Source organism: Aphidius gifuensis, linkage group LG5 (assembly GCF_014905175.1).
Source record: "Aphidius gifuensis isolate YNYX2018 linkage group LG5, ASM1490517v1, whole genome shotgun sequence".
NCBI classification, from domain to species: Eukaryota; Metazoa; Arthropoda; class Insecta; order Hymenoptera; family Braconidae; genus Aphidius; species Aphidius gifuensis.
In genome coordinates this window covers 18173141-18194944 of record NC_057792.1, presented here as the reverse complement: position 1 = coordinate 18194944, position 21804 = coordinate 18173141, and the positions used below count along the sequence as shown (strand labels likewise).

The following is a 21804-nucleotide window of genomic DNA, read 5'->3' as shown; positions in this document are numbered from 1 at the left end:
TCGGTTTTCATCGGGTTGCTATAGTTACACATGTATTAATGGGTGGGGGAATCATTAACCCAAAATCCCAATGGGGAAAAAGGTCCAAAAGGTCAGTCTTGACAGACACGGCTTGTTTTAACTCTTGCTGCAAGGTGTTTGTGTGTGTATGTGTTGGTAATTATTAACCGATTGGTTAAACACAGTTATATATCGGCGGACATGTTGTACATCTATTTCTAAATGTGTGTTGTATATTAAAATTAGTTAATGTAATTATAATTTATTATTTATTAAAAAAATAATATTGTCAAGTTTTTTTTTTTTTTCGATTATTTTTTTTGGTTTTTTTTAACGGCATAAATTTGCCGTTAAATATAGTTGTTTTTGAGATCAACTTATGTGTAAGATCCATATGTGAAGTGTAAAGGACGATTTTGTGTGTGTTTTGCGATTGGGTGGATTTTTTTGTTTTTTAAAATAGGACGAAATGAGTTGGGGTAGTGAACTTTGGGTAAGTTATTTTGGCTATAGTTTAATTATTAAGCATCAAATGACAAACATATAAACCTGACGCATTACCGCATTATTGTCTTTTGTGTGTGTCGTATCATGTTATTAAGTGTTATGACTCATCTTCGATATACATTACTAAAATTCCACGCCTTACTAAAATAATCATAATAAAACAACAACCCTATTTGACAATTTAAATTTTTTTTAACAAGTATTGTTGTTGTTGTTGTTTTTCTTTTTTTTTTTTTTTTTTTAATAATGAAACAAAATGTCAACTGACACATTATTATTATCGTCATCATCATCGTCTCGTATATTTAACCTTGGACCGTTAAGGGAGTGGATTGATTTGTCATTCTTTTATATATATATATTGCAATAATTAATTTTTTTTCTAACAAGTTTACCTATAAATAAAAACGCCCAAAAATTAATTGTCAATAATTAATTTTCACTTGTCAATATTCATTTGTTCTTTCAATATTGGGTTTTTTTTTTTTTCTTTTTTTTTTAATATAAATTCTTATCTGTTTATTGATAAGAAAAAATTAAATAAATAAAAAGATTTTTTTTTTTCTCGTTTTTTTATCAGTAGAAATTATTTGTTGTAATATTTAAAAATAACCTGTTAATTTTTGTTGATAACTTTCTTTTTTTGTTTTATAGATAAACAATATATTTTTTTTATAATAAAATATATATTTAAAGCTATAAATTATATATTTATAATATTAAATTTGTTTTTTTTTTTTTAATACTTTGAAAGTAGTGAAAAAGTGAGAGTTATTTTCTTTTATCAAATGATTCATTTAAATTATCAATAATGACATTAACCATATACCTAAAATATTAGTCATTCTGGTCACAACAAAAACAACAATGTTTTCTATCAACTTTTAAATGTAAAAACACCACTTGACATAATAAATCAAGATTAGTACATTTAAAAAATAAATTATCAAAGATTTTTAATTTATAATGATTTATCAAATACATCAAGGCTTGTAGAAACAACACTGTGTACTTCAAAAAAACACACTCTTGTTTATCTTTTATGTTTTTTTTTTTTTCATTTTTAAATGTACAATTATTTCTATAATTATTTCAACACATGGTTTTGAGCTAAATCACGTGGCGACGTTGCTATATAGGCCCGGTATCATGTTAATGAAATTTGTATTTTTTTTTTTTTACTTTATTTTCGTCGGTTATATTTATACTTACTCTTTTATTATTTTTTTTTTTCAATACAACCTTCAATACCAAGATGATGATTTATAGAAAAAAGTATATTTATTTATTTTTTTTTGACGTTTAAAAGTAGCTTTAAAAAATGCGAAATGATAAATATTTATTTTGGCATTAATGCAGAGTTTTATTGATTTTAAATTAATTATTCATCTTGATATCTTATTAATTGATTTTTTATGTTTGATAATTTTTTAAATTGATAAATTGAAATTTAATTTTGAAATGTTTTATTTGATTTTAATTTTAATTGATAATATTATTTTATATTTCAAAATTCAAGATTCATTTTTTTTTATAAATTAATAGACATATATTTTAGCTAGAATAAATAAACAAAAAAAAAAAAAGTTATCATAAATTTGTGCTAATTGTTTTACCTGGTAGAATTCTGTAAACGTTTAGTATTCGCAGAAAGTTCAACTTTCTCTGAGTCAGTGTTGAAAAATATAAATTTATTGAGGCTGAGATTTTTAAAACGAGAATGTTTATATTAATAAAAAAAAAAAAAGCGAATAAATATTTAAAAATATGCACACTTTAAAGCTTAAAAATTGCAAGTTCCCCAAAAAATAAATTCGTTTTTTTGGTCTTTAAATTAACATGCAAAGTTTAATTGTTAAATTAAAATTTTTTTTATTATTTCTTGCTGTTGTATGAATTGATATTAATTATTGAAAATATATTTATTATTAATTTACAGGACCAGTATGACAATCTGTCCCTTCATACACAAAAGGGAATTGATTTTCTGGAACGTTATGGACATTTTATTAGAGATCGATGTAAAATTGAAGTTGAATATGCCGGAAATCTCAGGTAAATAATTATTTAACTACAAAATTTTACATTGAATATAATTTTTCATAATGTTAACAGTATTTTATTATTAAAATTACAGAAGGCTAGTGAAAAATTATCAACCGAAGAAAAAAGAAGAGGAAGATTATCAGTGAGTAATTTATTTATTACAAATTGCGATATTTGAAATAATAATTTTAAGCTTTCTTAAATGTCTATTTAAATATTGTGATTGTTTGATTTTAATTTATAGATATAGTTCTTGTAAAGCATTTAAATTAGAATTAAATGAAGTTAATGATCAAGCTGGACAAAGAGAAGTAGTCGCCGAGAATTTGCAGGCAAATGTCTTGCGTGAACTAAATATTCTCGTTAAAGATTTTAAAGAAGATAGAAAAAAACATCTTCAAGAAGGTGCAAGATTAATGACAACATTAACAGCTCAAATAAGCAGTTTAGAACGTGCAAGAAAAGCATATGAAAAAGCTTTTAGAGAAGCTGAAAGAGCATTAGAAAATTATCAACGAGCTGATGGTGATTTAAATTTATCACGAGCAGAAGTGAGTTTATAATTTTTTGTTTATTAAATTGAAATTAATACTTGTTTTTTGGATATATATTTTTAATATTTTGATTTTAATTAGGTGGAAAAACAACGTATGAATATGACTGTAAAAAATCAACAAAGTGAAGATGCAAAAACTGAATATGCTAATCAGTTACAAAAGACAAATGAAATGCAAACTCTTCATTATCACACAGCAATGCCTGATGTTTTTCATCATCTACAGGTAATTTTATATTCATTTTTTTTCCCCTAATAGATTAATGAATTGGTGTAATTTTATTGTCATTAGGAATTAGATGAAAAAAGAACTAAAAACATGCGAAATTATATGTTAAAATCAGTAGAAATTGAGCGTTCAGTTTCGCCAATTATATCACAGTGCCTTGATGGCATTGAAAAAGCAGCAAATGGAATAAATGAAAAAAATGATACAATGTTAGTAATTGAAAGATTTAAAAGTGGTTTTTCACCACCAGTTGATTTTCCATTTGAAGATTTATCAGCTGCTAAAACATATGATAGTAATACACAATTATCACAAACAACAATGCAACCTATACATAATCATCTTACAATGAAAGGTACTGTTTCTGGTATTAAAAATAAAAAACGTGTTGGATTATTTGGAATATTTATTGGTAATAAGGTTTGTAATATTCAAAATTTTTTATTAATTATATATTAAAACCTAATTGTCCTCACAATTAATTACTATATTTTTTTAATAGAATAATTTAAATGACGGTGGAAAAGAAGACTGTAGTGATTTACCGCCAAATCAAAGAAAAAAAAAATTACAACAACGTTTAGATGAAATTCAGGTTAAAATTCATCAAGAAACTAATGCAAGAGATGCACTTATGAAAATGAAAGGTGTTTATGAACAAAATCCAGCATTGGGTGATCCAATGAGTATAGAAGGACAATTGAATCAATCAAGTCAAAAATTAGAAAAACTTGGTGTTGAACTTACAAAATTTCAGGGTTATCTTAATGATGCAGTTAACACTGGTGTTAATTTATCAAGGTAATTATTATTTGTATATTAAAATTTATTTATTGTTATATTTATCATTAAAATATTACAGTCCAAGTCAAGGAACAAGAAAAACAAATAGTAATGGATCAACTGTAAGGGTAAATGATTCACGGCGATCGAGTCATTCAGGTGGTGAAGAAAGTTTGTCAAGATCAGCATCAGATTCTAGTGTTAGCAATGCTCATGCTAATCAACTTGTTCATAAAAAAAGTGCACCTGGAACACCTCAACAAATTCACGAGTAAGTTTTTTACTTAACACATGTTGTGTTGTTATATATTATGAAATAATTTATTTCGTTGACTGCGAGAGCTAAGTGATTTTCAAACTAGTGTTAGTTAGTAAAACAAGTTGTTTTTTTATTTTATTTTTTGGTGGGTCGATCGTTGAATGTGACCTTGTGCTAACGTCGATTTTAAATAACCTTCTTTGTGACTTGTTTGCTTATATCTACACTCGTTTAAAAATTAAATACCTTCTCCACATGTCATGAATAATATTTTAATTTATCTAAAATTTAAAAAACAAAATTAGCTACAGTTTTAAATCTAAAAAATATTATTTCAAATCGAGAAAATAAAAATGAACAGCGAATTTGTCATTTTAAATTTAAATGTTGACAAAGAAACTTTACTTTAAAATTTATTAAACTTTTTTTATTTATAGAAATGTATATATACATGTCTTGTTTAAAAATTAAATTATATCAATTTTAGAACTCACAGTCATTGAATGTCAAGAAATAAAATATTCATGAATCGAAAAAATTAAAATCAAGTTGATATTAATTTGCATGACAAAATTATTCACTAAAATATTCAAAGATATTTCATTTTAAAATGTTATAAAAAATTACAGATCTTAATCATTTATTCATGAAAAGTTTATCAATTTTTATGCCTCTTCTAGAGACCAATAATATTCAAATAAAAAATTTAAATTAATAACATTTTTATATAAATTTAAAATAGTAATAATAATAAGCTTAAGAAAGTAGAAATAGTTTTAGTTTTACCATACTCATACACAGTTCCACGAATAGCCCGGAGTCTGGACTTGGTACATCACGAACATCATTACCTGAAAGTGCTGGAGAAGAATATTACGTTGATGAGGTTGATGCTCAACCACCACTTGGCACATGTCGAGCTCTTTATCCATTTGATGGTAATTAATTTTCATTACAAAAGAAAATACATATATTTAATTATTATTATTAATATTTTGTATTTAATATTTAGCAACGAGTGAAGGTTCAATTCCAATGTATGACGGTGAAGAACTTTACATAATTGAGCTTGATCAAGGCGATGGATGGACGAGAGTTCGTCGAATGTCTCAATTAATTGAAGGCTTTGTACCTACTTCGTATATTGAATATCAATTATATAATACCTAATTCGATCAACGCCTAACCAAAAGAGCAAAACAAGAAAGAAAAAAGTAAAAAATTATTTTTAAACACAAAATTATCGATGGTATAAAAGCTTCGATATATTATCTTTTTTTTTATTATCAAGTATATGTACAAACTATACATATTAACTCATAAAATATTGCTTAATACCTGGACAAAAGAAAAAAAAAAAAGAAACATTAGAAAATATAACTCTGGCTCAGTTTAAGTATTTTATATATTATTTTGTTGTGTTTTTTTTTTTTTTAAAATAATCAGATTTAGAACATTAATAGACTCTGATTTTGATCAGTATAATCAAACTCCCTGTTTGTGCAATCTGTCGATTACATTCATAAATATTATGTAGGATATACTCTTTATTTTTTATTTAATTTTGTCATTTATAATGTTGTATCTATTGTTTAAATACCACAAGTGATGAAACGTGTATGTAATTAATACGCAATAGATAATTATATGACTGCAAAAAAAAGTAAAAACATTAACTCTCAATAAAGTGTAAGTGATCTTGCACTTATTGAAAAACAAAAGTAAAATAAATATAAATCATTAACTCACACGCTTATAAGATTACTATTTTTTGTAATAAATTTGAGATAATTTGATTAAATGTGCTCAAAAATAGATCTATACTTACTGAGAGATTATTGGTAAAAAAATAAAAAAAAAATAAATATAAAAACAGTATAAATAAAAGAGAGAAGTTTGAACAAATAAAAAATGATTAATTTATCAATTTAATGGCCACTCTCTTTTATATTTAAAAATATATAACTAATAAAATTGATTTTTAATTTTACTCTTTAATTATTGATTCAGTTATAGTTGACTTTGAGCTAAATATTAAATAAGTCACAATAAAATAAATGGTAATGTGCTGATGATCAATTAGTCGTGTAATCTTTTGAGATTTTAATGTGAGACATTCTATGTAAATAAATTATACTTTATTTTTTTTTTTTTAAATATTATACTAATAATATTGTCTAGTTTCAAGTGCATTATTAATAAAAATGCATCAAAAGTGTATTATACAATGTACGTCAACTAAATAAATACAGCAGTTTAAAATTTATTGTAAATTATTAGTTGAATATTGTAAAAAAAAAAATATTATAATAATATCCAATTACACCCATTATTTTATATTAATTTTTTTTTTGCAACATTAAAAACGGCTTATAAATAATTTTTAGAATTTTTTATTAGGCTATTTTTTGTACTCATTAATAAGGCTTTTTAATAGATGAAAATATTAATTTACACATTGGCTCGTAATTTAATAGTTAACAACAAAAAAAAAATACACATTAATATTATATTTGTTTTTATTTATCATTGATTATATAGCAATATATAAATTTTGTAAAAAATTAGTTATTTTTTTGTTTTTTTTTTTACATTCAGACAAGTTATTAAAAATTAAAAATAAAAAAAAATTGAAAGTATAATTTTTTAATTTTACAATAATTATTTTATCATTGGTGAATTTTTTTTTTTTTACAAATTTCTTTATTTATATTCAACTTGAATTATTGTAAAATATTTACAGTAAAAACATGTTTATCTAATTTTTATTTTTATCAATTTAAAATATGATATGAGCAATGTATTTTATTTCTTCAAGCTGATGGAAAAGATCATTTTACTCTTAAACCACAAGAAAATTTGTTTTTGTTTTTAGAAAATATTGCTAATTTATTTATTTATTTTAATTTACATATAACAAATATTTGTTACTTTGGTAATAATAAGTCAATAATTATTTGAGCTAGACTTTAATGATTAATGTGTCAATTAAAAAATTTATTTTATTTCTTTGAAGCTAGAAAAAAAAAAAAAAGACAGCTGTCATCTTGAAAATATAAAATACTACTTGTACATTTATCAATAACAATTTAATTTATAAATCAACAATAATTATCATTTGTTTATTCCAATAGTTAATCAATTTTTTTTCAATATAAATTCATTCATTCATTTTACTTACAACCGTGTATTAGAAAAAAATTAAACACTGTTAGAAAAAAAATTTATATTTGATGAATATAAGCGAATAATAATTAAGACCAAAGTATTGATGGCAATCATACTCAGATCATCATCATCATTTTGCTTGTCATCTTTGTATTATAAAATTATCTAAACAACGCACTTGTATCACAAATTAATTAAGGATTATTTTAAGATTAAAGTAGTAAGACACTTTGTGCTTGTTATATGACTAGTCATGAATCGAAAAAAAATAATAATTTTTGTCTACATTTAACTGATAAGTTTGTGGCTTTGTAAACGATAAGTATACAGTTCTATTTTTTTGTTTATCTACTGGTGAAGGATCTCTTTGGAAATCAGACAATTTCTTGTAAATAACCATGGAGAAATTTTTAAATTTTATCTTGCTATACATATCTACATATTGTCATGAAAATTATCAACTCTAAAAATTATTACAAAATATTCTATTGAAGAAAATTAATTACGTAAGTAATATAAATTTGTTTTCGTTTAAACTATCATTGAGAATTAAATATATTGAACAAAAAAAAATTTCAACTTTTAGATGCAATCAATTTTGATGACATGATCATCATAAATTTTAAACATTAAGATCTTCCCAATCTTCAACGTGTCTTGGTGTTAATTCAATTTTTGTTTTACCACAATCTTCAAGAAGAAGTGCATGTGTTCTTGGTGGTATTGTGTTACCACGTAAATCAATAAATTCAAGTGCTGGAGAACATTTAATCTGTTCTACATCAATTTCTGTAAATGAATAAATATAAAATATTTATTAAAATTATGAAAATATATTTTTAATATTTGGCTAATTAAATTTATTTACCAATAATAGAATTGTCATTTGCATAGAGTCTTCTCAATTGTGGTATTTGACATGTGACAGAAGGAAGTACTATAAATGAATTGTGTGAAATATCAAGTCTTTCAAGATCCTGAAGTTCCACTAATTCTTCAGGTAGTTTGCTCAGTCGGTTGTGGCTTAAATTCAGTTCTACAGATATTAATTTAAATAATTAATAACATGATTATATTTATTGTTAATAAAAGTAGATAAGATTTTTTTATTTTTACCAGTTATGGTGGAAAATTTGATGGCAAGTTTTGGTGGAATTTTGGTAATGACATTGTTAGACAAATCACAACTATTCAAATCTGTGTGTCGCATTAGATGATAAACTGCATCTGGTACTTGCATCAATTGGCAGTCTGACAAATCTGTAAAAATTATATTTATAAAACAATTTAATAATTCTATTTATAAAAAAAAATATTGAGCATGTTTTTATATTTTTCATTTAAGTTGATTAATTTTTTTTAATTCATATAAAAATCAAAATAAAAAAAATAATAAGTAGAAGTAATTTGGAGTTTTAAAATAAATAATTATAAAACTATTATTTTTTCTTTGTTTGAACGTACAAATAAAGTGTATTTGTTTTTTAATTTTTTTGTTTAAACACGTCATTGAACTACCATTTTTATTTGACTAAAAAAACTTTTATGGAATATATATATAGATAATTTATATTTAAAATGAAACATTGCTTTAACATTTAAATTTATTTATGTATCAAATTTTTTTGTGTAGGTCATTGTCACTGCAAAACTTTTGTCTCAAAGTCAAATGTTAAAAATTAAAAATAGCTATATTTTCACAATACGATTTTCTTTCTTGATAATAATTAAATTTATTAAACTTTTAGAATTTTTTTTCGATCGTTTATCATTTTCTCTATCGAAATTTTCTACCCTAAATTCGTTTGTTTGATTTTTTTCATTGTTAATTTTATACAAAACTCAAAATATTATAATCCATTACTTTATTTGATTTATAATTTTTTACGATGTAATCACAAAATTGGAATTTTCCCAGGAAGAGAGGTAGTTTTTTTTTTTCTTGTTATAAATATAGTTTTTAAAAAATTAAATTTACAATTGCCAAGGACAAAAGTATATGAAAAATTTATCCATAAAACTGTAAAAGCCATATTCAAAATTATTTTTAAATTAATTATTTTTACTATTTCAAATAAAAATGACAACAAAAATATTTAATTTATAATTAAAATTTAAATTATTAATAAAAATCAAAATATATAATTTACTGTTAGAATAATTAGTTTACCAATAAATTATTTTAATTATTTTTGAAACAGTAATTAGTTTAAAATAATAAACACTTTGTTTTTCTTTTTAGATTTTTTACTAAGATTGCAATTTTTTAATTACTCGTCTATGTAAAAAAATATTTATACATATATTTTAGAATTGATTATAATCGCATTTAAAAAAAGAAAATTGATATCGATATTCAAATTGATTACTCGCATGTTTAAAAAAAAAAAGAGAAATTATTCTCGGTAATTGTTTAAACCCCACTACTTTTATAACCGATCTCTTCCGACATTTTCTTTCGCTTTTCCTTATTGTTGCTATCTTTGAAGTATCTTGGTATGAGGAAATTCTAAAAGAAAATAAATTCTCAATTCTTTAAATAGAAAAACATATATAAATTAATGTTTCAATATGAATCATCATCGATATTTAAACAAAACACAATGAAACTTTGTTTTCCTTATAAATAAAATTTATATTTACAGTAAAAAATATTAGCAGTTATATTTCAAGTGAACAAATTATAATTATAAAATAAAGTAACTTTCTTTTTCAGATCTTTGAATAATAATCTTAGCGTGATATAAAAAAAAAACGGTTATATATTTTTCTGCGTAAACATGTATGTGTAAATATACAATACTATTTTCACGCAACAAAAAATAATTTACTCGATTAATTATCACATTAGAATAATTTAAATTACCAAGTGAATGATTTTCTTGTGCTTTTTCACATTGATTAACAACTTTTGTCACAATATTCGCCATTTTTATTTGAAACTTGATCTATTACTACAACACTGTGTGTGTTACTACTTTAGACACACGTTACTCTCCACTACTCCAACTTTTTCCTCTATCTTTATTTTATTTTTCTATCTTTTTTTCTACTTTTATTTAAATTCATTTTGTAAACAAGACATGCGCAATATTACACTCTCAATAATCATAAAATTACCATTTAAACTATAAAATTTAAAAATCAAATAATCCAGCTCAAATAAAAACAAACCCACAAGTCTATAAATTTTTTTTACTCATCTTAATAATTTTTCAGTTGCATAATAACATAAAACAATATAAATTAATTTCACCGGAAGACATTAATTTTCATATGAGTTCACATGAAGAAGAAAAAAAAAAAAAAAAGAAAGTACAAATTGAAATGGAAAAAAAATTACAAAATATTTAGAATTAATTATTAATTATATAAGCAAATTAAATATTCAATGATTAATAAATTTTATTAATTAATTGACAAATTTTTCTAATATTTAAATTAAAAAATTCTTGAAAAATTCTATTAAAAGTTTGATTAAATTAGTGTTTTATTTTAAAATAATTTTAAAATAAATTATTATATTTAAATTAATATTAATTTATAATTATTATTATTTTCAATTAATTTCTTTTATTTGCATACCTAAATTGCAATTATCTTGTGCTTCTTCACAACGTGAAACAACTCTTATGATAGCTCTACCAGCTAATTGTACACAAACAGCATTAGCAACATTTCTTTCACCCTGTTCTTGACTAATTTGTTGATTATCTTCATTGTTATAAGTTGGTGGCTTCATTATTCTATTTTTTTAATAAAATAATTAACACTATTATTGATAAAATAAATTAAAAAAAGAAAAACTTTTTATAATTTTTAATTTTTTTATTACGATAATAAATTTAGTAATTAATATAATTTAAATCACTAAATATTAATCACAATATGGTCAATTATTTCAATGTTATGTAATATTGAATTATTATTTTTTTAATTGTATTGTTGTTAAATTAGAGGGTTCAGCCACAACCGGCGTGGCTGTTAGACACTCCTCCGTGACACTGGTCTTATACAAGTTTCGACTGTGGTATTTAAACCATTACTGATTTCTTTAATACCATTCCTCTTGAGTATTTTGATATATATATTATATATTAAATCAGCTGACTTTAAACTTGGGTGGGCAAGTGTTCTTTGTTTGAAATGAAAATGTACGAGTCAACACAGTCAATGCGTGCTATTGCTTTGTTTCGAATTTTTAAATCTATATACTAAATGTGAATACAAAGTTATTTAAAAATAACATAATTTGAAAAAATATTAATTAATAAATAAGACTAATTATTATTATAGATTTTTAAAATTATATTTAATTAATTTTACAATTATTTAATTCATCAAGTTGTTAGTAAAATATACAGAAAGAAAAAAATATTTAAAATTTAACGATTTTCGAAATATCGAAATAGATCGAAATTTTTTTCTAGATGTTAATTAATTATTACATATTAAATTTCGAAATTTAATTATTGAAAAATATTTGATAATCAATATTTAAAAAAAAATTAACAAATTGACATTGAACATTTTTTTAAATAATAATTTTCTATTAAATTTTTTTCATTTTTAATTTTCATGAATTTATTGAATAAAAATTGTATTAAATTTTTTTTTTATTTACCACAAAAGTTAATGAACAATTAATTGAATTTTTGAAATAATTTAAATATTGATAAATTAAAATTTCGTCATGTTATAATTAATGATGGGCTATAAAATAATTGGATTTATTAATTTTTTTTTTTAAATATAATAAATTTTGAAATTAAAAAATTTATTGAATATAAAATTTTCATGATAATTTTATATTTTCAAAAAGAAAAAAAAAAAAATCTTAGCATGGAAAAAATTGCTTACAGTTCATCGTATGCCTGGATGATGGCCAAAGAAAACTACGCATGAATTTTCGTTACCAAAAATAGCCCAAGCCAAGTAAAATTCTCCATGAGCTCTGCAACTTGGCCGTCGATCTTTAGCAAGCCTTGTCTTGAACTCGTTCAATTGATATATATTTTTTTATTATTTTTTTGTTTATAAAATTATATTTTTCTTGCACCCTTTTCCTCTCACAAAATATATACACAAACTCACAGAACGCAAGAAATATAGAATGACGTGCGAGAATAAATTTCCGCGTCAAAATCGGAAAACCTTGATCATACCATTTTTACCGTCTCTGTTCTGTCATATATGTTTGATATAGCTCCTTTGTATATTGTACACATCATTTTGCGTCTTTTCTTGATTTTATTTTTAACAACTTTCACAGAAATCATTTGTTGAAAGGCCATTTGTTGTTTTTTTTTTTTTCTTCAATTTTTTAATACATCAATTATATTCATATTTTTTGTTTGATGAACTGTGAATATTTAAAAAGAAAATTTGTGTTTTTAAAGATTTAAGATTATGCTTTGTTTGTTTTTTCAAATGATATGAATATAATTTTCTTTTTTATAATAATTTCGTTGTAAAAAAAATCAGTAAATTAATGATAATTAAATTTATTAAACTTTTAGAATTTTTTTTCGATCGTTTATCATTTTCTCCATCGAAATTTTCTACCCTAAATTCGTTTGTTTGATTTTTTTCATTGTTAATTTTATACAAAACTCAAAATATTATTATCCATTACTTTATTTGATTTATAATTTTTTACGATGTAATCACAAAATTGGAATTTTCCCAGGAAGAGAGGTAGTTTTTTTTTTCTTGTTATAAATATAGTTTTTAAAAAATTAAATTTGCAATTGCCAAGGACAAAAGTATATGAAAAATTTATCCATAAAACTGTAAAAGCCATATTCAAAATTATTTTTAAATTAATTATTTTTACTATTTTCAAATAAAAATGACAAAAAAAATATTTAATTTATAATTAAAATTTAAATGATTAATAAAACATAAAATATATAATTAATTTTTCGTAAAAATATATTTAATCATACACAATTTTACATGTATAATTTTGAACTGTCAAAACAATTCGTTTACAAATTAAATATTTACATTATATTTTTGAAATAGTAGTTAGAAAATGTTTACAAAAACATATTTATTTAAATCACAAATTTGTTCTTTTCTTTGTCTAACATATTGTTCGTTAAAATAATTTTCCATGATATTCTAATTCAGACTCTGCTTCTGTGTCAGATAAACTTAAAGATACTCCAGCTCGTCTTCGTAGCCGAGTGTCATTTAAACTCTACATATAAAATAAAATAATTATTTATATCATTATATAAATTGATACATTGTATTATTATCATTGAATGAAAAGAAAATTAAATATACCTCATCTAAAATTCCTGCAGTCGGTTCAGAAGCATAACCAATTTCTTGAGCATCCTCTTCTAGATCAGCTTCATATTCTTCAAATTCATCAGTGTCTGAATCGATATCTAAATCATAACGATTACCCTGTGAAACTTTACACACCATTTGTGCTAAATCAGTAAATGTATATGCCGATACTGATTCTTGATTTGCATCATGATTTTTTGCTCTCAAAGCTCTTGCTGTTTCACGATCAGCATTAAATTGTGGAAGTACTCCAATTTTTGACTGCCTTTCAAAATACGTTTTACCTAGTTAAACAAAATTATTATTATAATAATTAAAATCTTATTTTTATATACTTTTAAAAGACAAATAAAGCTTGCCTCATTGTATCATCATATTTTTTCTTACCATGTATATATCCAACATCTTTTATTTCGTCGAAATTAGCAAATTGTAAAGTTTTATATTTGTCAATAGGTGGTCTAATGTATTCACAATAATCAGATGATTTAACTTCTTCTAATTGTCTAACACAACTAACATAAGCTAGTCGTGATTGTATATCAGGTAAATTTGGTACTTTAACTGGTGTTGCAAATGGATTCCATCGTTTCCAAAGTAACCACCAACCAGACAATGAATCACCGTAATTTGTTAAATCAGTATCATCTTGTGAACCAACATCGATGGCCAATATATGATGAGCTCCTTGTCTAAGCATGACGTCAGCTATTTAATAATAAAATTTAACAAAAAAAATATATATTACTATTTTATATTCTACTCAAAAAATTGTATTACATATTATCCCTGTAAATTGAATAAAAAATGTTGAAAAAAATTGGCCATTAACAATCAAAGATTGTCGAGTGTCTCCAGCAATTATTGAAGACTCTGCAGAGCATTCCCCAATCACGTTAAATGTGATAATAGAAAAGCTGAAAAGGCAATTTAATTTTGAGCATATACCTCCAGTTATTATTTATTTTTTAAAGCATATTTTCATGCAGTCAATTGTCCCAAATTGTCGACAGAATATTGTTCATTAAATAACCTTGTAAATATATTTAAATATGTTCAATGAAACCCATGAAATTCATTGAAATTAACATGCCTTTTGATGCCAGAATTACCAATAAACAAATTATCATTTTTTTTTTTTTTTAATTATCAATGCCCAGCTTTGATTGTAGTCAGTTGTTACATGCCTTATGTATGAAGCAAATAAAGACAAAATAACTGTTTACAATAAACTCATTATTACCTGGTACATTGTTAACATAGCACCCGTCGACTAAAAGATGCCCATCAATTGGATCACAAATTGGTGGAAAAACACCGGCAATAGTCATGCTGGCACGCACATACTTCCACAGCAATCCTTTAAATTTTCTTAATTTAAATTTATGACTGTTTGAATGCATCTTTTTATCAACGGGAGCGAGTTTATTTCTTTTCATATTCAAAAGAAAATTTAGAAAACAAATTCAAGTATTTCCTTCATTTGTTGTATATTTATAAATTAAAATTTTGTTCGTTTTTTTTTAATTACCTGGAAGGTTATTGACGTACCCGCCGTCAAGAAGAAGGTGGCCATCGCTCGGGTCGCATAAAGGTGGCATATAACCAGACAATGACATCGAACTTCGAATGTACCGCCACAGCGATCCTAAACATTATGTACGATAATAATTAGTTTTTTTTTTTTTATTTAAATTTACAATCTTAGCAAATGAAAATTTATATTTTTCAATGTAAAACTTAATTGTATTAATTATTAATTATTAAAAACAACACGATTTTACATTGGGGGAGTACGTCAATATCTTGCAAATTTATTAAAAAATTTATTCATCAATCAATCAAAATTTATTTCATTTAATTAGAAATAAAACTCGCTTCCGTATTAAATTGATTTTTTAAATAATGAATGTTATTATGATTTTATTTTTAATATTTATATAAATATTAATACGAACCATGTGTGTGCGTGCGCATGCAAGAAGCTGTTATATCAGTTGTGATTATAAAAAACGGTAGCCATAAATCTTCAATATAAGTATCACCAAATGTTGCATGAATTGTTTTATTAAAATCTTTTCCAGAAAACATTGAAGTCATTGGATAAGTTAGATCTAATATTTGTCGCCACCACTGTGTCATTTTCTGAAAAATAAAAAAATCATTTATTTATTTTTTATTGCACTTCTATTACTTAATAATAAATTATAATAATTGAAAAAAACAATTGATATTACTTTTGACCATTCACGTGCTTTTTGTGTAGTTGTTGTTATATTTTTTTCCATACACCATAGTGCACCCATAAATGAACCAATGCTAACACCACCAATCATATCAATTGGAATACCAGCTTCAAGTACAGCTTTTAACATTCCAATATGTGCTGCACCACGTGCACCACCTCCACCAAGTACAAGACCAACAGATGTACCAGTTATCCATCGTGCTAATCTACTAAAATCACTGTGTACATTTGGCTCTGACATTAAAACTTTTGAATATAATTCATTAATACGATATTGTGATCTTCTTGTAAACATTCTTTTTGGACATTGTATATGATGATGACTAGATACCCAATTTCTCATATTAAGCCATTGTACTGTATTTGTTGGTCTCAATCCACTTTGTTCTTTGTGCAATAATACAAGTTCTTTTTGTGTTCTCATTGCTAGTCTTTCAACTTCTCTCTCTGTTCTACCAAGAATTGGTGGTTTATCACCAAGACCAACAATAAGAATACAATCAGCTTGTCTAACTGATCTTTGTGTCCAAGCAGTATAAGTTGAATCACATTGATACAACGAAATTTTATGTTGATCTTCTTGTTGTGCAAGCCAAGATGTTAATCTATATTCATTTGGAGGTTCCATTATACTTGGTCCAAGTGTTTTCCTAACTCCTTCAGATGTTAATCTTAGTGTTGGCCCAATAGCACATAATGAATGATATAATTCATATGTAAAAGCAGTTAAAGGCACATCATCACTAACTGGTACAATAGCAACAGTTGAAAAATTAATTTGTGCTGGTCTTGCATCAACAGTTGCTCTTTGTGTACCAACTGGTCTTTGTACTTGTTGCCAAGTACCTAATATTCTATGTCCCAATAAATTAATTAAACGTGTTACAACAATTGGATAACGTAATTTAATAACATTAAATAAACCTTCTGGTAATTTAGCTAATTCTGAATCACGTACAGCCATAACTGTTGTTGATCTTGGTGTTTGTGTAACCATTTCAACAATACCAACAAGATCACCTTTACCATATTCAGCAACAACTTCTTTTTTACCATTTTGATCTGTTATTACTGAACGTAAACGACCAGATAGCACAATAAATGTTGAATCTGAATCATCACCTTGACGATAAACAGCTCTACCAGATTCAAGAAATAACCAATCTAATGCAAAATCAACTTGTCTAACAAATGGACTTAAACGACGTACAACTGTATTTGCAACATGTAATACAACTGTTGGTCTTTCACGCATTATTGAAAAAAATGTTTGTTTTGATAATAAAGCTATTCTTGATGGATGTTTTGCTCGTATTGTATAAAATGATGGTTCACCAGTTAATACAGCTAAACCACCAACAATTTCACCTTGATGAGCACTAAACATATGAACTTCTTGATTTGTATTATTTCCTTCAGCAACTTTTTGACTTATAACTAAACTACCAGATACAACATAAACAAGTGCAATATCTTTATTTGATTCTTCTTTCATTAAATATGTACCAGCAGGTACTTCACGTATTTGTACAGTACCATCTTTTAGTACATAATCTTCTTCAAGTCCTAATTCACGAATAAATGCTTCTTTAGCAATTCTTACAAGATCAGTTTCATCAATTGGCTGTTGTGGTGGATCATTGGTTGAACGTTTTCTTCCTGAATAATTTAAATTTCCTTGTGGCATTATATCAGGTCCAGAACTTTCTGGTGTCCAATTATTATCAGAATCTGGAAATATTTCTGGTAGTGCCTGATTCATTTGTGTTAAAGGACTTGGTGATGATAATTTCCAATCAAGATTATTTTTTGTTCTGTTGAATAAAAAATAATTTACATTTTTTATAATTAAAAAAAAATCTAAAACTTATATTTTAATTATTTACTCACCTTTTCATAGCATGTATAGTAACAGGCTGTGAACCAATTGAATCAGATATTTCATCTTTTTCATCTTGTATATCATTAACAAGGACTTTGTTTTTTTTTATGATGTCCTTGTTTAACTAATTCAGCTGATAAACCAAGATACTGATGAAGTGCTGTAAATGTAACACGTTGTAAACGTACCATTATAACTTGAATAACTCGTATAAATGCATCTGGATGATCTTGAAATACCTATCAACAATTTAAACAAAAAAAAAATAACAATAAATTGTAAAAAAAAAGCTGTTAAAAATTTTTGTATTATTATAATAATTTTACCTCTTGAAATGCACTCATGGGTAATTTAACAACAACAGAATCTTCAATTGCTCTTGCAGATACAGTTTTATAAGTACTAGTATGTCCAGTAAGTACATCTGTAAAACTTAGAAGACTCGTTACTGATTCACCAGTTTTAACAACTTTTAATGGTATATGACTATTATCAGGACCATTAATATAAACATTAAGAAGACCTTGTTGTACAATAAATACATTTTCATCAGGATCACCAATTTTAAATAACACTGTACCAGCTGGTAAATTCATAATTTCTGTATGTTTACATAATTTTAAAAAAACTGGTTTTTCAAAATGTCCAAATACACGTATACTTTGTAATATATATAAAGCATCTGGTGGTACACGTTCACCTGGACCAAGATCTTCTTCAAGATATTCAGCTGGTGGTTCAAGTACTTTTAATTGTTGTGGTACACTATCTTTTTTTAATTGTAATAAACGACGTGCAAATCTCATAACAGCACGTCTTTTTTTTCCTTGTCCAGTTTGATGTACTTGACCACTAATTGATTTAACTTTTCTCAACATTTTACGTCCATAAAATAATACTTTATCACGTTTACGAAATCGCGGTTTTCCACTTCCAACACCGACAAATTTTTTTACTTCTGGTAAAAATTCTTTGTTTTTCCATTTTCTTAAAAATAATATTACTATTACTATTATTATTAATAATATTATTCCTGTTGTTATCCATAATGTACTTGTATTATTTTCATTATCAAAAAATGTAGATAGCCATTTCGAAATTATATTTAATGTTCCAGTATCATCTTGAATATTGCTAAACAACTCTACAATCTGTAAATATAAATAGCATTATTATACAATCATTTCTTGTGATAATATTTAGCAAAACAAAAATATTCATTGAGCCAGTTTAAACTGCATAAAATATTGATAGTTAATAGTCTGTTAATTTATTTATTTGCATGACATTAAAGCTCAAATAATCATTGTTGAATTTATAAATTATTTGATACATAAATTTATAATAATATTTAGTGTTTGTGAAATAATAATATGTGCATCAATTGTGACTATGTAAACTTTGATACAAATCAATAAAAACACCTCATTGTTTGTCTTTTTTTTTGTTCTACATGATGACCTTGCTCGAGAGAATTTTAATCAACAAACTTTGCTAGTTACCTGGAGAAAGCTGACACTAAACATTGAGCTAATTGCACAAAAGAAAAACTGTCTGCTTAAGTGGATTTAGATAAATAATTTTATTGGATTGAGCAATTGTAAGCCACTGACTCATTGAGCATGACATCTAGAAACTATTGACAATTTATAATACTATAAATAAACAATAAAAAATAAAAATAATTTGCTTTTTAATGTTAGACAAATCAAAATGAAAATTGTTTATTAATTGATGATTGTATAAATAGAAATTATTAATTAACTTTCTTTTTAGCATTGATGATAAAAAATAAATAAATAATTGTTTATAATAATTGTATGTCATTGTATTTCTTTTTCGACACAATATATTTTTTCTTTGTATAAATGTTTTTGATAGAATTGAATGAAAAAAAAAATTATTTTCTAATAACAATGTATGTGGTGGCATTGATGAATCTATAAATGTAATTTTTAAAGTTATGTTTTTTTTTATTGAAAGAAAAATTAGTTTTTTTTTTTAATTATTATATTTTAGTAATATGTTAATATTTAAAGGAAAATTGAAATACCTCCATAATGATAAAACTGGAATAACATCCTCGATGACAGTCTAATTCATGTAATCAACACAACCATTAATAAAATAGACAAAAAAAAGTAAATAAATCGACCTTTGGCATCTCCAACAATTCGACCTCATGTTTTTTTATATAACTGATATAAAGGCTGATTTACATTTGTCAATTTTAAAATGGTGGCTTTTTCTTAATTAAAAATATTAAAATCAGTCAAATTAATTTGCCAATTATAATTATAACAACACATCAAATATTGATAATTAAATTATTGTTTTTTTTAAATTTACTTGGATCTGTTTGCATCTATTTTATAGATAAAAAATATATAAAAAAGTTGTCAATTGATACAGGGACTTTTTATTTTGTGTGGATTTCATCAGTGTGATCAGCTGATTTATGTGTGAACAGTCGAAAAATTGCGCGGGTTTTTATACACAATATACTCAATAAGTGTCATATAAAATATTAAATAATAATTGTTAATTATATTTAAAAACAAATAACAATGCAACGTGGTGCATTATTGGTTCTTGAAGGATGTGATAGAGTTGGAAAATCAACTCAGGCAAAACAGCTAGTTGCTGCACTTAATAAACTTGGAATCAAAGCAGAGTCACGAAGTTTTCCAGGTTGGTTTTACTTGTATTTATCATTTAACAATTAATTTATAATATTATTTAGTCTATTTAAAATTAGATCTTGTGATTAATTGGTGTCATTCTTAATCTATGATTTTTTATGGCTATTTTATGCTACACGTTTTTTTTTTTTAATTGAAAACATCAACATTTTTTATGAATGATTCCTATATGTTGATGATGATTGGAGAATGTATTAAATTTAGATAAAATTGTAGTGTCAGGTTTACAATATATTTTTAGACATTTGATGATAACATTTGACCTATTAATTATGACATATTAATTATCAGCTTTTAACACACGTAAATGTTAAGTAGCCCTCTTCGTATTTGATAATCAGGTAGCTCCAAGAAGCCTGGAGGTCTCTAGTCTTTTTAGGTAGCTCGGTTGACTATTGTTAATTAAAAAAAAAAATATATTATTCGAGTTTTTTATAAATGACATTTGTCTATATCTGTTGTTGAAGATACATTAGCTGAAATTTGAAATCCAATCGACGTTTAATTTCAGATAGAAGTACTCATATTGGTTCAATCATCAATGAATTTTTATCAAATAAAAATGATATAAGGATTGAAGCAGCTCATTTATTATTCTCAGCAAATCGATGGGAATGTAGTAATAAAATGAAAAAAACTCTGGAAAGTGGAACAACATTAGTTGTTGATAGATATGCTGCTTCAGGAGCAGCATATACATCAGCAGTTACTGGTCGTAATCTTGATTGGTGTAAAGAAGCTGATCGTGGTCTTCCAGCTCCAGATTTTGTTGCACTTTTTACAATTGACGTTGAAACATTAAGTGCGCGTTCTGGTTGGGCAAATGAACGATATGAAAAATTGGAAATTCAAAAAAAAGTAGCTAATAATTTTTTAAAATTAAAAGATGATACATGGCAAATCATTGAATCAAATCAGCCTATTGATGTGATTCATCAAAAATTATTAAAAGATGCTATTGATATAATTGAAAGTGTTAAAAATAAACCTATCAAAGAGCTTTATTCAACAGAATAATCAAATTATTTTTGTAATTAATAGCAATTAAATATCAAAGACAAAATTACAAATAATATTTGTGTGTGTTTTTTTATTAAGACATTAAAATAAAATAGTTATAA

The 21804-nt window shown here is 24.6% G+C and overlaps 5 protein-coding genes across 10 annotated transcripts in view; 3 read left to right on the top strand and 2 right to left on the bottom strand.

Annotated features, from left to right (window-relative positions):
• Positions 1–77: 77 nt before the first annotated feature.
• On the top strand, positions 78–6646 carry LOC122858099 (formin-binding protein 1-like). Of its 2 annotated transcripts, none has more exons than XM_044160787.1 (10): positions 78–493; positions 2447–2562; positions 2645–2695; positions 2798–3104; positions 3189–3335; positions 3402–3758; positions 3841–4139; positions 4201–4392; positions 5194–5318; positions 5393–6646. In XM_044160787.1, the coding sequence occupies exons 1-10, from the start codon at positions 470–472 to the stop codon at positions 5548–5550; spliced, it is 1776 nt and encodes a 591-aa protein (XP_044016722.1). In that variant the 5' UTR covers positions 78–469; the 3' UTR covers positions 5551–6646. The 2 variants fall into 2 exon arrangements, with proteins under 2 accessions (XP_044016722.1, XP_044016721.1); XM_044160786.1 differs by having other exon boundaries at positions 5182–5318.
• On the bottom strand, positions 5798–11615 carry LOC122858171 (protein flightless-1). 2 transcript variants are annotated; one of them, XM_044160896.1, is made up of 4 exons: positions 11134–11615; positions 8665–8808; positions 8417–8584; positions 5798–8337 (listed from the first exon to the last, which is right to left on the bottom strand). In XM_044160896.1, exons 1-4 carry the CDS (start codon positions 11288–11290, stop codon positions 8171–8173), a joined length of 636 nt encoding a protein of 211 aa, XP_044016831.1. In that variant the 5' UTR covers positions 11291–11615; the 3' UTR covers positions 5798–8170. The 2 variants fall into 2 exon arrangements, with proteins under 2 accessions (XP_044016831.1, XP_044016833.1); XM_044160898.1 differs by lacking the exon at positions 11134–11615 and adding an exon at positions 10415–10564.
• Positions 11616–13464: 1849 nt separating this feature from the next.
• On the bottom strand, positions 13465–19579 carry LOC122858058 (neuropathy target esterase sws). Of its 4 annotated transcripts, XM_044160724.1 has the most exons (9): positions 19484–19579; positions 18308–19132; positions 18070–18220; positions 16089–17830; positions 15810–15996; positions 15383–15499; positions 14239–14559; positions 13843–14135; positions 13465–13753 (listed from the first exon to the last, which is right to left on the bottom strand). In XM_044160724.1, the coding sequence occupies exons 1-9, from the start codon at positions 19505–19507 to the stop codon at positions 13652–13654; spliced, it is 3762 nt and encodes a 1253-aa protein (XP_044016659.1). In that variant the 5' UTR covers positions 19508–19579; the 3' UTR covers positions 13465–13651. The 4 variants fall into 4 exon arrangements, with proteins under 4 accessions (XP_044016659.1, XP_044016653.1, XP_044016654.1 ...); XM_044160718.1 differs by lacking the exons at positions 18070–18220; positions 18308–19132; positions 19484–19579 and adding exons at positions 15095–15211; positions 17990–18061 and having other exon boundaries at positions 16089–17913; XM_044160719.1 differs by lacking the exons at positions 18070–18220; positions 18308–19132; positions 19484–19579 and adding an exon at positions 17990–18061 and having other exon boundaries at positions 16089–17913.
• A 969-nt stretch (positions 19580–20548) lies between these two features.
• LOC122856526 (thymidylate kinase) lies at positions 20549–21700 on the top strand. The gene is made up of 3 exons (XM_044158201.1): positions 20549–20672; positions 21195–21579; positions 21658–21700. Exons 1-3 carry the CDS (start codon positions 20549–20551, stop codon positions 21698–21700), a joined length of 552 nt encoding a protein of 183 aa, XP_044014136.1.
• The window catches only part of LOC122858081 (inactivation-no-after-potential D protein), a 42688-nt gene continuing 41493 nt past the window's right edge, over positions 20610–21804 (top strand). The window contains exon 1 of the mRNA XM_044160758.1: positions 20610–20672. The gene's annotated coding sequence lies outside the window, so the exon portion shown is untranslated. The remainder of the gene's footprint in view (positions 20673–21804) is intronic.